This window comes from Gavia stellata, chromosome 12, assembly GCF_030936135.1.
Source record: "Gavia stellata isolate bGavSte3 chromosome 12, bGavSte3.hap2, whole genome shotgun sequence".
In the NCBI taxonomy this organism is placed as follows: Eukaryota; Metazoa; Chordata; class Aves; order Gaviiformes; family Gaviidae; genus Gavia; species Gavia stellata.
Window position 1 is genome coordinate 17200687 of NC_082605.1, and position 16065 is coordinate 17216751.

General features: G+C 45.6%; 1 protein-coding gene across 2 annotated transcripts in view; it reads left to right on the forward strand.

Moving 5' to 3' along the window:
• SYNPR (synaptoporin) overlaps window positions 1-15718 on the forward strand; it is a 109703-nt gene extending 93985 nt beyond the window's left edge. For both annotated transcript variants that reach the window (XM_059823358.1, XM_059823357.1), the window contains 3 exons: window positions 5156-5354; window positions 14493-14684; window positions 15452-15718. In XM_059823358.1, the coding sequence (XP_059679341.1) occupies window positions 5156-5354; window positions 14493-14684; window positions 15452-15718 (658 nt within the window). The remainder of the gene's footprint in view (window positions 1-5155; window positions 5355-14492; window positions 14685-15451) is intronic.
• The last annotated feature ends 347 nt before the right edge of the window (window positions 15719-16065 follow it).

Consider the following 16065-nt stretch of genomic DNA (forward strand, 5'->3'; position numbering starts at 1 on the left):
TCTCAGAGAAAGAAAGGCAAAACCCCTTGTCCTGTTCTTGTGTCTCTCCAGAGCAGTTTGACTCGCTAAGGGGGCCTGTGCATTTCAGCGTTTCACTATTGTATTTGAAATTTCATTTTTCCCTCATTTTGGAGATTATCAGCCAAGATAAACATTTCGTGACAAATTCCTCCATGAGCGCTACCTGCAGTAACTAATTTCCAGTGGTGTATTTCTCTCATTGCTTTGCAGACAGTAAATACAATTGACAGTTTGACTACCAGAAACAAGTGAGGGGGAAATAAATCCCAATGAAAAGAAAATGGATCTTTGCATTTTTGCAAGCACGTGTGTGGGTGTTGCAGATTTTGTTCAAGCATGTCATAGACGGGTTGGAGGGTGGATTACAAGATGCTATTTTCAGAAAATAGGACAACCTGCCAAAACAGATAGCTTTTTTTTTTTTGCCTGTTTTTTCCCCACATCCTAGTAAAGGAATGGAGGAACACTAACCCCCATTGAGAATTTTTGGAGACAGAACTTTATCTGTTATTCATTAATCCAGGCATTGATCAAAACCCAGGAGAGGAAATCTGTGCCAGTTCATCAATAATACTTGAGCACATACTTGCTGTTAATTGCATGTTCTGTTGGTTTCAAGTCTAAGCCCTGTGTGCATTGCTAAAGCAGGGGGGTGGGGGTGGGTTTGTGAGTGGGACGAGATTAAATCACTTGGTGCACACTCTCCTGCTTGGGCTCTTCTGTGACTGCTGGTAGAGTGGGACATGGGACAAGATGAGTCTTTGAGGTGGTTGGCTCTGACCATTTTTGTGCTCAAGGATCATAAGGTGTACTGGGCTGCCTGAAAAAAAGAGACTATAATTAAAAGCAAATTGTGGCCTGAATATTGTACGAAGAAATTCAGGAAAGAAAGGCAACTTCGCATTTACATGGAGAGAGCACAGCTTCTGCTCCCCCACGCACATGTAACAGCTGTAGCTTTGTTTGGCGTTTCTGGCTCCATGTATTGTTTTCAGAGCAGGGGTAATTAGTGTCTGAAAACGTAACTGCTCTTCGCTATTGTGGAACAATGTAAAAATCCTTTTTTTTACTGTAAAACATTCCTGCCCTCTTTTTGATCTTGTCAAGCTAGACAATACAGCTCTCATGTCATCGTATTTCCCACGGCAACAGAAAGTTTGCCAAATGGTAGAAGAAACCTCAGAAGCCCTTAATTACTGTGACTTCATCAGTGAAACTTGACTGCCTTTGGTGGATTTGCTTCAGATTCAAGTGAATTTGAGGGAATTCAGACCTGGATGGCTTGGCAATGGTGGTTGTAGTTAGCAAATAGACCCAGCAGGCGAAGGGGATGGTGCCAGTAGCGATGAGCAGCGAGGCTGACCTTAGTGCTGCTCTGCTGAGTGTGGGGTGCAAGGTCACATTCCTGAGTCATCAGCTTTGCTTCTGAATTAATAACAATACTTAGCACTATATAAGGCAAAAAGCACTGTCCAGCTCATTTTTAGAGGAACCTGGGGGGAAAGGTTTTTCATTTCTTTTTCCCCTAATTAGGTAAACTTGTTACAAAGTGTTCCTTATTTGCATTGTCCATCAGTCAGTGAAAATCACTTCTAATGCAGCCCAACAGTATTGCTCAGATGTTAACAACGTGCAAAGGGTGTGATTGCAAAGGGTCACTCTCGGGGCTCCTGATTTTATTTAGGAAATGGAGAAGCAAAGGTGAAATGCAGGGGTGGTGCTGGAGGTAGAAAAGCAGCAGAAGGAAGACACCAGCCACAGATCACCTGAAGAAAAAGGTGGGGTGTAAAGAATGAGAGATAAGAGAAGATGAAAGAAGAATAAGTCAGAGGAAGTAAGAGGCAGAACAGGTAGAATTACATCAAAAGTGGGAGGCAGAGATAGAGGCAATTAATTTTTTGTGAGTCATCACCAAGCCATCCTGCCCCCAGAAAGGCTGACTCAGCAACATCGGTGGAAAAATCAGAGCTTTCTCTCTGAGATGCCATTCTAGATCAAAGAGGTTTCGATTAGTAAAACTGGATTTTCTGTCAGTGATCCTCCCCTGCTTTAAAGAAACTTTTCAAACGCATCTTGCAAAGTCAGCATCCACCCTAACCACCCCAGGGCTTGGCTCACACACCTCTCTTCCCTGCCACCATCTCCTCTTCCCGGGTCTGAGTCATGGTCTATTTTGGGGCCCTTTGCACAACTGAGATCTCTGTTGTTTGGGCAGAGGTGAGGTGGCCACAAGAGGCACTAATTACTGCACGTCCTCGTAGAGGCTAGGGAAATCTAAAAAGAAAAGCAAGGGAATAAAAATAACTTGATGGAAGAAGGCTTCTGTGATCTGGTATCCCTGACAGATGCTTGGCCACAAAAGCTCTGCTGGGAAGATATATATTATATTAACATCTCACTCATGAACATTTTCTCTGGCTTATGATTCAGAGCTAAGGTGCAATCAGGAAAACAGGGAATAGAAGAGGAAAGCGGTCTCAGTTACTTTACCATGTTTCAGAAAGGCTTGTGGGTTGTTGGTGATTAGACTGGATGGGGCTGTGGTGACTGAGGCCAGTCGGAGGTGCCGAGGGTGGGCAGCAACTTCCAGTCTAAATCTTGATAGAAACATTCCTTAAGTTATTTCATCTTTGATATGCGCAGGAGTTTGAACTGCTGCTTGCAACACCATGCCTTGCCCGGTGTGCTATTTCAGGACTCCAGGAGAGAAAAAAAAAACAAAAAACAACCCAGCCTAAAGCTGTGTTTTACACAATAAAATGTATGCAGAATTGCCTCCTATTTTTTTTTCCCCAAAGCAACTGGATTATCTTCAATGTAGCTCGGCCCAGTTCCATTGTGCTTGTGCAAGTAATGTGAGGGCCAGAGCAATTCTCTAAAGCCTATTTGCAGTGTGAGGTGGTAACGTAAAACCGTGGAACTCCCACCATCGCAGCAAAGCCTGGCTTTCCCATGAGGGGACAGAGCCTTCTTGCTGTGCTCAGCTGGAAAAGCAGATACTGCATCCTGCAGCGGGGCCCTTAAAAAGCAGCTGTAGTACCTGAGTGTGGCCATTCAAACACAGCAAATGTGGTTAATTACTTAAGAACCAGAAAATGCCACTTAAGCATTTGGTGGTTTAGGGGGGGACCAACACCAAAAAACAAACAAACAAAAGATCGCCACCCAACCTTGAATGCCTTCGTGTTGAGTTGCAAAGCCTGGGCTGATTGGGGGACCCTGGATCTGCCAGTGGATGGGAGCACAGGGTGGTCCCCAGCTCTGGCTCCGCACAGCATCGCAGGTGCTGCGACCCTGTCCCAGGCTGCAGCCCCATGGGCTGAGTGGAAGGTGAAACCTGGCTGGAACCCAGCCTCAAGCCCTGAAGATGGGACCTGAGGAGGACTGTGGGCACAGCCTCTGGCGACCCAGCATTGCGTTCCCCTGGGGAAGAGGGATAGGGTCAAGTTTCTTCCTGATCCAAAACTCCACAGTGGCTGCCACTGTTTTCAAGGGGTTTTGGACCGGGTTCCCAGTTTCGTTGTGTCAATACAGCGCCCAAGCATCTGTGCATGAGGAAAGCAGAGAAAGCTTTCTTTTCTGACCATGCGAATCATGCATTTCAAATCTTTCCATAATCCTAGTGAGGGATAAAACAAAGCCGCTTTCTCTCCAGGCTGCAGAATTGGCATGACAGGCGCTAGGAAATCCTCCCCTTTTTTCCCCTCCTTTAGGAAAGAACAATAAGCCCTGACGAAAAGTGTGTGTGCACTGATGCCAGGAAACTTGGAAACCAAGTCAGGAAACTGTCTGATCATGAGCATTAGAGTCTCTCTCATGTGTTCAATTTTCATCAGACTTTGCTGTGTTCGCGTAGGGGAGGCGAGTCAGCTGCTGCTCATCTCCGCAATCTAGGCAGACGCATTTCTTGTTTTCATCCCACCACTACTATAGCGACAGAAGCTCAGGGAAGAAAGTGCCTGAGGCAAATAACCGGCGTTATGCATCAACCACTGATGAAAAGGTTCTGCCTACACGTTCGGGTACATTTGGTTTGGACCAGGAAAAGCAAAAAAGTCATGCAATCCTTCAACATCCATTAATCCATCTTCTGTGATTTCTACTGCGGGTCCTTCATTTTCCTCTGGGGACCTAACTTTTTATTTAGTCATATATTCATGGCTGCTGCTGCTGTTGGCTCGCTGTTGCACACATTAATTGCCCTTGAGCAGAGGAATGTCTCCCAGAAGGCCTCATCCTTTCTCTGCACCAGATCATAACTTCTTTAATTGCTGCTGTTAACTTGCTGCTGGCTTCGTCCTCTCCGCTCTCTCTGTGCAGAACAGAACAGCGTGATCCCTTATTGGGTCCCATGTCCCCAGTGATGGTTATCTGGGACCTGCCACAGTACCCCCTCCAAGGATCCCCCTTCTCTTTCTGAATCAGAAATTAAAATTATTACAGCCAAAAGGGTCTGGCAGGAGCTGCCAGACAGAACCACAAAACTATTAGCTTGATTGCTGATTGCAAACATTGCGTGAGTACAAGGTTAGGGCTTTGATTGATTAAACCGGGGCATGCGGACTGTTTCTTCGACCCAGGTTGTGTATTTCTGCTGTTTTAAAAGCTTTTAATGCAGAGGCACTGTATGACTCGCAGCCCCATGGGCTGACAGCCACAGGTAGCTCTGCACTAGGCAGTTTTACACAAGGAAGTCGTGAGCTTCCAAACACAGGTATCCCATGGCCTTAATGTAGAGGATAAGACCTGTTTTGCGCCACCGTGATTGTAAGAATTCAAGAATCAAATCGTTTCTCATCTTATCCTTTTTCAGTTGTTGCCATAGCAAAACCCCAGAGACGAAGGGGGGGATTGTACCAAACCATCGGAACATCAACTTTTCTCTGAGATTGATTAAAAGATGTGTTCAGGTCCTCAGTCATACCTAGACACTCACATGGAAGTAACCTCACGTGTATGAGCAGCTCTGAAGGGCACAGACAGCAAGACTACTTACAGGGCCAGTTATTCAAGCAGGGGATCAATATGCATCAGGAATGAGATAGGGAGACAGAGTGAATGTATTTATATCTTTATTCAGGTAACAGTTTCCTTTTTCTATACTTCACCTGCCACTCCTTGGGATGTTTTCCAGGTTGCATCAAGTGAATTTCGATGCTCCCACTTGTGAAGGCAAGCAGCGAGAAAAGCTCTCCTTGATAGGGGACTTCTCCTCTTCGGCGGAGTTCTTCGTCACCATTGCAGTCTTCGCCTTCCTCTACTCGCTGGCTGCCACCGTGGTTTATATCTTCTTCCAGAACAAGTACCGTGAAAACAACAGAGGACCTCTAATTGTAAGTGTGCATTTGCAGCGTTTTCAGCCGTAGATCTTAACCTCTTGCTTTTTTGGTGGTTGAGGCTGTGGCGTGGTCTGGGAGATCCAAGTGGCCCAATGCCCAAAGCATCTCTGCATTCACCTGGTTTTTTTTATCTTAATGATGATTTAAACTTGTAACATCAAGGGTAACAGAGACTATATGCAAGTGGAGTTTAGTCCTAATCTTGTATGTACTTGTGGGATGCCCTGCTTCTCTCCCAGCCTGCAGTGATGACGTTCGCACAAATAATGAACGTGTAGCTGGGTGGTTGCAGGATTGGGGTCTGAGCTGTATGTCTGTGACAGCAAAGCTTCATCAGTGGGGAGAAAAGGGAAGAGGAGATCTTAGGCATCATCCTAGCAGACAAATGAAACCATGCCCCTGACCAAAGCCTAGCCAGGGAGATTGTTTATTGCTCATTACTGCTGGGTTCAGTCAAATTATTTTGCTTTGGAGAATTATGTGGCTGGTTTTCCAGAATTACCCTGAGCTCCCAGCACATTTGTGTCTCCACTGGTTTACGAGGCTTCTCACTTTCCAGTTTATCATTCTATGCACCCATCAAGCTGTGGCTGATTGTGCCTTTATTTTTCTTTTTACTGATTCCTGAAGGCTTGTGATAAAAAGCAAGTGCTGCTGTGCATTCATTTTCTTATAATCAAGACTGTGAAGCCAGTGAGAGCTATTTTGTTCTAGGTGTCTGTTACCTGTTAGTGCATCCCGCCCCGGGATGCACCCCTTGGTCTTGCTAGGCAGCTGTGTGCTGATCCTCCGCTGCGCTGAAGTTGGGTCAGGTCTCTGCATCGGCGGGCTGTAGGGTTGCTTCACACTCTCCCTTCCACGGGTAACCCTCTCCTCCATGACTGCAACTATAAGGTTACACTAAGGGAGAGGAAATATTTCTCTGAAGTCTTGGTGTGAAGAGCAATTCAAAGGGGAGGCGGCAGGACTTTAGTGAGGACCGCCGTAAGGAAAGAGTTAGTTCTGGCTTTAAGAAAAAACCAAAGTTTATGATTGACGGAAACCAGACATTTGGCTGAGGCTTGTGCCTTAAATGACTGAAAGCCACCAATAAAGAGCATCAGAAAAATATAACAGAAAGGAAAATAAATCACCAGCACAGAAAGGCTATACCTGTTAAAGGAAATAACTACAGTAACAGTAAGCAAAAGATTAAACTGTAGGAAGGTAATCTTAGCATCACGGGGTTTTGAGGGAAAGATTTTCCTACTGCAAGGAGATGGGAGTTGTTTTATTTAAGTTTGCGTAATTCAAAACTGGTGAATTGTTACAGAAGGAAAAATTCTCATTCCATATCAAAGGAAATTAATTCTCTTCATTTTGGGGTTGTTGGGACCTTTCTTCTCTCCCTAGAAAATGGTGAGGAAAGGAGGGGAAATCTTCACAGAGGAGAGGTAGAACAGGCAAGATAAAGGGGTCCCTACAGAAACAGTAAATAAATAAAGTGCCTTGCTTCTGCTTGATTCAGTTGATATCAAATAATACCTCATTTCAAACTGTCTCATCAAAGGATTAGTTGCAGAGATCTGCCATTTTAATTTTCTTGTGGAAAATAATTCTTTCTTCTGACCAACAACATTGTCTTGTGTAGCAATAGAAAAAGGAAAGAGAAAAAATGACACTAATGTGTCAGATTGTGATGTGGCCGTTTGCCGTTGTCCAGGACTTTCCTGATACAGCTGCTGCAGTCGTGTTTGTCACAGGATGCATGGTGCAATGCGCTGCAGCATTAACGTGGCATTGATTTAATTTGTTCTGTGTAATGGATTGTAATTGAATCTACAGGTTAAATTTAACCGGTGTCCGTTACCAAAGCCACTGTTTGCAATTTCCCAGTCTTTAAACCAAGCCTAAATGACCTTATTTGTTCAGAATATGCTTCTGAGTGTGTCCTACAGCAAAAGCTGCCGGTGAGTGGTGTTAGGAAGTGGCTTAGGGTTACGCTTGGCTTATGCCTGCCCCAGCCACATGCTCCAGCATCTCCTCTGCACTGCCAGCTCTGTCGTGTTGGGTATTTTTAGAAAAAAGACCCTTTTTCACGTGGACAACGTCCCTGCTGGTCTCTTCCCAGTGCAATGGTTGCAGCATCACAGCCTGATTGGGACAGGGTGTGGGTCCTACTGTGCAGTGGAGATGTAGGGAAAATGCAGAGCCCCAAGCAGAGAACAAGCAGCTGTAGGCAGAGGAATTCAAGGGTGAAGGGAAACTCAGAGTGAAAACCAGCTTCCCACGGCTGCAGGATTCACCTAAGGGATGTAACACATTGTGCAAAGGAGGCAGGCGATGCATCCTCCAGCTCCAGGCAGATGCTACACTGAGCTGATGTACCCAGCAAGATCACACGTATATCAAATCAGATGTGTGAGTATGTCTCATCCCTGAGATTGTTTCTCCCACAGAAAAGTGCTGCTCGGGTGCTTTGTGCACACCTGACTCCCGCCAGCAGTTACTCAGCACATGTGGGTGCAGGTAGCAGGGCAGTCCTCGCTCCTTCCTCCTCACCGTGCGTCAGGCACCATTTCCAGACCACCAGTTTTTTTGCCTCTTAGTGAAGAGTTAGAAGATGATAGTTTCATCTGTCCTTGCTTCTGCTGCAGCGCCTGATCACAATCTCATCTTTAAAACCATTCCCATTTTAAGCCTTGTACTTCCTCTTGGCTTGATATTTGCTCAGTCTGGGATGACATCTGCCTTTAAGCGGCACCCTCTCAGAGCTGGCTGCCTTTCCTCCTGAAAAATTTTCAGGATTTGAAAAAGGAGTATGACAGGAGAAGTGGAGAGAGGAAAAAAACCCTTTCACTTGAAATTTAAAAATATTTTTTTAAGAAGCCCTTGCACAGACAGTCAGAGCACCATCAATGCATTACCAACTTGCAGTGGCCTGACTGGATGCAGAATATATGATTATAAAGAATTTAATGACCACTAAGTCATGAGAAACTCCCAGATAAAATTTCAGTCACAAATGTTTCAAGTTTACCTTATTTATAAAAATATAGGGAAACCCAACTGCATGTGCTGAGATCTCAGCGAAGCATCACTTTAACTGTGGAAAAATATTTTAACGTTCAGTGTGAAGTGAGACATCATGGCAAGGAAATATTTCAGTAGGAGAAGCCGTTAACTCCTTCTACGGCTGTTTGCATGGCACCGGCATGTTTTATTCACTGCGCAGTGAGCTGTGACTGTTGCTAACATTTTCTGTCAGGTTTTTGGGGATAAAAATCTTCCTTTGGGTTGCACAGGGCCCCGGTCGTGTTATTCATCTGCGACGGAGGTGGGAGTCACCCCTTCCCACGGGGCTGTCAGCAGCGAGCCCTTGCCGTGTGCGCCCTCCGCTTGCCTCGCTGGCTCCGTGGAGAGATCTTCGGGGGGGTTCATACTAGGTAGACAAACCTAAGAGAGGACCTTGGATTCCCAGTTCCTAAAGGAACAAGGAACAGTTTACCAGGGATTAAATACCTAATAGATATGTGCAATGTGTTTCTGAGCTGTGCAAACCACAGCTGTGATTTTAATTTAGTTGCAAACTCTCACCCGATGCACGTGTGTGGATCAGGCGGTTACTACAAGTGCAAGCCAGTTTCTTAAATGACTGATTAGTGCTCAAGAGCCAGAAACATTTTAAAGAAATTAATTGGAGATGGTGACTTAGATTTTTAATGAATGCGATGTACAAAATCTCCCCAGTTTTCAGTATATCTGCATCTCTAAGCCTAACCTAAGCTGATTTCCACTTGTGTAACACCATGTACCACCCTGGGGAGGTATTGCTGGTTTGCAATGAGAGCAGAGATGAGCTGCACCCTGGGACTGCCACTCCAAGCACCTCTGTCTCGACGCCCTGTTTCAGATCTGTATGTTTGCAGCTGCTTGCAAGCAGAGTAACCGACCCAACAGTTAGTCCTGTGCTGAAGTTTTAGGGGATCAGGGGGACACGCTTCCTTCTACCTCTGGAGTGGGAAAATAAAGGAAAGAATAGTCATCGTCAATGTATATCACTACCCATCACTCAGACTTCTTACTTCTTTTTCCATAGTTTCTATACCCCATTTAAAACCCACACTCTGACAACTCCATCTCTATGAGCCTTCAAGTTTGTCTTTGGGAAGTTATAGATTGGCCATGAAAAACCATGTGCATTCATGTATAAATGTAAATCACTTTATTAGTATTCCAATTAATTAGTAGAAAAGCATAAAATCATTTAGCCAAGAAAAGTGACTGACATAGTCCTGAAAAGAGATATTTCATTTTTATAGTGATTACTTGATAATCTCATTCTTACAGTGCATAAAGATGCTTACATGTAAGAAGATGAGATCTTTCCTTTGCATCTGGAGTCCTGTGAATAATCACATTAAGCAGAAAGGCATTTGGTTCTTTACATATGTTGCGGACCAAGTGAGTTAAGTACGCTCCTAGTCTGGTCTTTGGAGATGTCTTTGATTAAACTTGTTTTATTTCCGCCCCTTTGTCTGGCTTTCTAGAAAATAGATAGGGAAAGAATAAAGAGCCATCTGTAAAAACAAAGACTGAATCCTTTGCAGTTAAAAAATGAACTTATGAATGACCTGAATAATTCTTTGCATTTCAAAGACCAATTTCAGCCCTCTTTTGTAATCTACTTTTTGAAACACAAGCTACGGTGACCTTGCTGTACACACTGGTGCCTCCCAAAGGGCTCCGCACATCCCTGTCAGAAGCAAGCTTGCAAGGCCATACACCGTTGCAAGAAGCGTGTAATTATTTCAAAGCTTCGTTCTGCAGAAAATCTGGGGTGGGACCTTGTTCAAACCAAAAGAGAGCTAAAATGCCACCGTAGGAAGGCGTTTGGTGCCTGCAGCAACCTGCTGTTGGCCACTTTTTTGGTCTGGGGCTGGGGTTATGGCTCTCGCTGGGGTGGTTCTTGAATTATTGGGTCGGTTGTGACTGTGAAAGCAAATCCCCTGAGCGGTTTGTCCCTCCTGGAGTAAGGAAATCTCCCTATGCTCCTGCGTGGCTCTGCCTGAAACCTGTTGGCAGTGCCGCCGGGCTAGACAGGCTCTGGCTGGGAGGGTTTATAGGCTTCAGTGTTTGAGGAGTTGCTCCCTTGTATGCTGTAAATGTATGAGAGGGTTTACTCAAATGAAAAGGTTTTGTAGCATGAGCATTAGCAGATGGAAACGCTTGCAGAGAGGCACCGAAAGCCCTGTGTGGAAGCCAGTTACGGAGCGAGCAGCTGTGGTTCAGCGAGGGAGGAGGGAGCGTTAGCACTGCAGGGAGGCCAGGTGCCCTCCAGCCAGGCCAGAGCTGAGATTTTGCATCTTTTCAAACTTAACAGCCCAGGGCTGTCATGCCACGCTTGGACCCCGTTGGCCGGGAGGGAGAGCAGGGCACAGAGAGCGTACGGGGACACGTGTGTCACAGCGCTCCGGGGGTTGCTGAAGGCACCGACCAGCTCAGAGCAGGCGAAACGCGTCCCCTTTCCGAGCAAACAAGCCGCTTCTGCAGATGCTTTTGGCTGGGTGAGATTGTGCTGGACACTGGGGGATCCGAAACTGTGCTCAGGAGACTTAAGTGACTGCCCCCTCCCAAGACGGGCATTTTGTAAAAGCCGGTATCTTGATAGCAAGGAGAAATGTTTCAGTTACCATGAAAAGAAAAGGCGCATTCTCAGTTCTATTCTAAAACATATAATATATAAAATTGTTCCAAGTAGGCATTTTTGGCAAACTCAGTAATAGCAAGTTTCAACTTGAAAAAGGCAGCAAGAATTTTTTTTCTTGTTACACATACTTCAGGCTCTTAAAAACTCCCTCCTTGGATATTCAGCACATTTTAAATCTTGTTTTCTGCTTTCTCCTACAAGTTCCTATTTTGCCTCCTTCCCAAAGGCACCTGTAGGCAGACCAAAGTATCTCAGTTGAGATCTGAGAAAGAAACTTTGCAATTAGGAGTATAGCGTAACTGTACAACACCACACACTGAAGAGATCTGTAGACACCATTTCAAGAGAGCAACTACAAAAATTGCTTTGTTCCAAAGGAAAAAAAAAAATCACCCGTGCTATGGGGATATTAAACATTCAAATGCAAGATTTGTTTTAGTATGCAGACGCTCTGGCTTTAATTACCAAGGAGAAATTCCCCAGATAGACATTAAGCCACAGAACAGCTTAGCTTGAAATTCACTTTTATTTTCAGCATGTCATTATCTTGTAACTCTGTTCCACCCAGAGCTGTGAAAATGTTCAGCCAGAAATCCAAACCCACTTGAAAACAAGAGAAGTTCAGGTTCCAGCCAAAGCTGAAGGTTAGCAAAGATTCAAAATAAATAGGAAGATGCAAGTTTGCTCTAGTCGTATATTTTGCTCCTTGCACAGCACAGAGGAAATGGAACAAATCCTCCAAGAGCCCGAGTCTGGCTGTGTAGCCTTGGTGAGAGCACCCACTGAAAAATTCCTCATGTTTCATTAGCCTTTCTGTCCCGTCTTCTTGCCAAGCTGTTGGCCTCGTAACATGTTTCTGGGAGCGGTCATGTCCTCTGGCTGGTGGAGGGCTTTAGGTGGGTTCTTCTCCAAGTCCCGCTGTGCAATCTTTGCTTTGTGCGTTTCTTGCACCTGGCCAGACTTTATGGTTTTTGGGAGTTCCTGTATAAAAGGGCTGATCTCAGCCCCCCAGGAGGGGAGACCCTTTCCCCAAGGCTCTGATCTGCTCTCAGACAGGGGAATTGGAGGCAGAGAGGGCAGGATCAGACGGGGGTAGGCTTGTATGGACACCCTGGTGCAGGGGAGCGGAGGAAGTCAGCAGAAGGCTGGAGGATGGGGTGAGATGGAGAAGACAAGACCTGAGAAATAACGTGAAATACTTAGTCCCTTTAGGACCAGCCCCTCAACTGCACAGTGCTCTTCGATGTTCCTAGCAGTACTTTATAGCCCAAGACATGAGCTACTAGCAATTAGAGGGAGGGACTCTTGCAGATTGCAGTCATTTGTGCCACGAGTTGTGCAAATGCCTCACCAACATGGGGTCAGGATCTACGAGCTCAGCAACAGGTCTGTACCCCTGCTGCTGTCACCTGCTTGAAGAACTTTGCTCACTTTTAAAACTTTCCTCTTTTTAGCAAGTTTAAGCTCCTACATTGTGTTAGTTTTGGTCAATTTGTCTCTGTTTGCTTCGAATTTCTACCTGCTGTTATGCATTTATTTTAGCGTTATTGCCAATGCACTGATTGCAGAGCTTGATTTACCTTGCGAAGTCTAATAGTGTGGTGGCATGGAGAGAAAATTTCTTGTCATTTAAAAAACGTATTCTCCGAAACTCTGGTGTGTCCCTGTCTATTGTGTCAATCAGAACCTATATGGAGGCTTGGCATCCAGGTAGATAACATGGCAAGCCTCATAGCAAATAAAGAGCGTATTCCATCATAGTTCGTAGCTCAATGGTGTTTCTACCAGCTGGAATTTTTAGGAAATGTTTGCAATTGAACTGTTGCCTCTAGGAGTCCGTTTCTCATTCAGTTACTGCTAGGACATATAAGATACAGTAATTTCTTTTGCTGGAAATCTCCCTGAGAAGAAAAATTACTCTGGGCTATATGCCTCTGCCTACCCAGAGTCTTTCTGGGTGTTAAGATAGTTGTCAGCTCCTGGGCTTCACGCTCTTCAAGAAAGCCCATTTGGCCCGCAGGAAGGGAGGTCAGAGGAACTCAAAGCTCGGCAGCAGATACAGGCCTGCAGAAAACAAATTGTGGCACTGTTAAAAGAGAAGGATGTATCCTTTGGGAAAGCATCCAAGCACAGTTAATTTAATCCCATCTGTGTGAGCGGAGAAATCCTTTGTTCATGGCTTACTTGTGCGGCTGGTTTATTGACTGGTGCGCCTTCCATCATGGAAGAAGCTCGCATCCTCCGTCCCTGCAGTGCTGCGGAGAGTTCCTTCCCCAAATGTCAGGTGTGCTTGTAGAAAAGGAGAATGATGTTTCCCAGGGATCACTTATTTCTTTGGATAGCAGCCCCAGACGCTGTGTCCTTAATGAACGGTTTCTCTTCCTTCCATGTACACCTTTACTTTGTAAGGGGGAAGGGGAAGCAGCCCCCATGGGAGGTGGGATATCAAGACGCAGCAATGCAGTTAGTGGTATGTTAGACTTTGGCACCTCTACCATCTGTTGTGGGCTGACAGATGGGATGAAATATGACAGCAGAAAGGCTCTTCTGTTTTAGCAAGACATAAGAAAGCTTGAAAAATCACACCTCCTCCCTCCTTTCCCCCCAAACCCACACAACAACAGTGTCACTTGGCCACTTGTTCTGGCTAAGACAAGGAGAAGTTTATGCCTGTGCGTGCTCCTGAGAGTCTTTCGAGGGAAAAGTGAGCAGAGTGGTTCAGAGCAGAGCTGTTTGGAGGCACTGGATCCTGGAGGGACCGCCACCCCTTCTCCCCTCTTTTCATGTGAACGGGAATTAGGAGCAAATGCTTTACCGGGACAGAGAGGAGCTGAGGAGTCTCTGTGCTTGGCAAGTCTTGCTGTTTATTTGTTTGCTCATAATTAGCAGCTGCACGGCTCGTGCAGAGCAGGGACATTTGGCCTTACCTGTAGCTGGTGAGAAAACTCCTCATCCGGTAGCCGAGGATTAGCCAGTTCCAGGTTCTCCCTGAGATGCTGCCGCGGATGGAAACGCTTCCTATCGGAAACCCGCCCCGGCTCTCTGTAGGAGCACCCGGGGTGAGAGCCAGCCCTCAGGAAGGCCCAGCTCCTTTCCAGGCATCTATATTTTTTTTAGTTGATCCCGATTCATCAGCCAGGTGCCATGAATGGCCAGATTTCCAAGGCAGCTCAGCATCCTGGGTACCAGCCACATGCTTGTGGGAATCTGGCCTCGGGGTCAGAGACGCAAATGGCAGCCGAAGGGCTGTGCCCCGTTAGGCACATCAAGCACTTCTGAAAATTAGCTCTGTAGGTGATGACAGTAATCATAACCTTCCACGAAATAACAAGCTCTTGTTTTTTCTCTCCTCTGATGCAAGCTTTCAGTTTTCTGGTGATTTTTAATATTTTTCTTCCCAATGGACACACCAGTATATTGATTCTAACTAATTTGTCTTTTAGGATTTCATTGTGACAGTGGTCTTCTCATTCTTGTGGCTAGTGAGCTCATCTGCTTGGGCTAAAGGACTGTCAGACGTAAAGATTGCGACCGACCCAGACGAAGTGCTATTACTGATGTCTGCCTGCAAACAGCAGTCCAACAAATGCTTGCCTGTTCGCAGCCCTGTTATGTCAAGCCTCAACACTTCGGTCGTAAGTGACTTTGATTACCACTTTTCACCCTTACCTTGCAAACCTATTTTCATCTCTTTTACCCATGTATTGACCTAAATCAGCTGGTGTAAACCACTTAGCTGAAATGATTTAATTGGAAGTACAGTCCTGCTGCAGGGGAAGCAGAGCGTGACTCACATCAGCTCTCTGCAGTGGAGCAGCAGCGGGATGAGCATGCAGGGTTGGGATGGGGAGAAAGCGAAGTGTCTGTCCAAGTGCATTGGTTGGCCTGTCTGCTTTTAGCTTGCTCGCTGCAACACTTTTGAAAAGGGGTCTGTGCGCACCTTTTGGAAGAAAAGGTTTTGTGTCTTACAGATTCCTTTAAAAATCCTCAAAATACAACATAAAATTGGTCTTCAGTATGTTTAGAAAACAAAAAAAAAAAATACTTTAGGCCAGCAGAACAATTAATTTCTCTCTTTTTAAATATTTTCTTTCAATTTTATCTTTCCACAGTTTCTTTAAACTAGATTATGTTTTCAAGCAAAAAAAAATATTTTGGCCTAAAAACTCAACCTTTATTTGGAAACAAAAAGGAAAACAGTCACCTTGTGAGCTTACAGCTAAGAAAGGTGAATTTGGGAATTTGCTCCAAAGCTGAGAAAATTTTCCATCAAGTTTGGGGAGAAGGATGGACTGGGAGCAGCTTTGATTTCTCCCAGGACCATGCAGGGTCCAAAACGTCAGGCTGGGCTGTGAGACCGTGGCTGCCTAAAGGATGATGAGCTGCTCTTTTCCCCACCCAGGTCTTTGGCTTCTTGAACTTTATCCTCTGGGCAGGCAACATTTGGTTTGTGTTTAAGGAGACGGGCTGGCATTCCTCGGGCCAGCGGCACCCTCCAGACACCATGGAGAAGCAGTCCAGCAGCTACAACCAAGGTGGCTACAACCAAGATAGCTACGGGCCGGCCGGCGGCTACAACCAGCCGGGCTCCTACGGCCAGGTGGGTGAATACGGCCAGTCCCAGAGCTACGGCCAGAGCGGGCCAACCTCCTTCACTAATCAAATTTAGAGCTCCCGCAGCATAAGCTCTTGCATCCCTCACATGTAGAGAGTTTAACAGGTCTGAAGTTTCAGTGGCACCAGGTTTTTAAGGGTTTTACATAAATTACTACTACAACACGGTGTTTAATGGCGACTGAAGATCTAAGCCTACCTCCTGAGACAGATGGGAGGTGGCCGGTGGGCTGGAGTTGGCCTTTTTCTCCCTGACTAGGCAGATCCAGGGGACGCACTCATCGCAGGTGGTGATCTGGAGTCAGTGTTGTAGTATGTACTGTAGAGATAACTTTATGGTAGTTTTGTATGTGTTAAGATGGTAGAAGCATTTTGTAGCCTCAAGTCTGTAGTATTTAATAT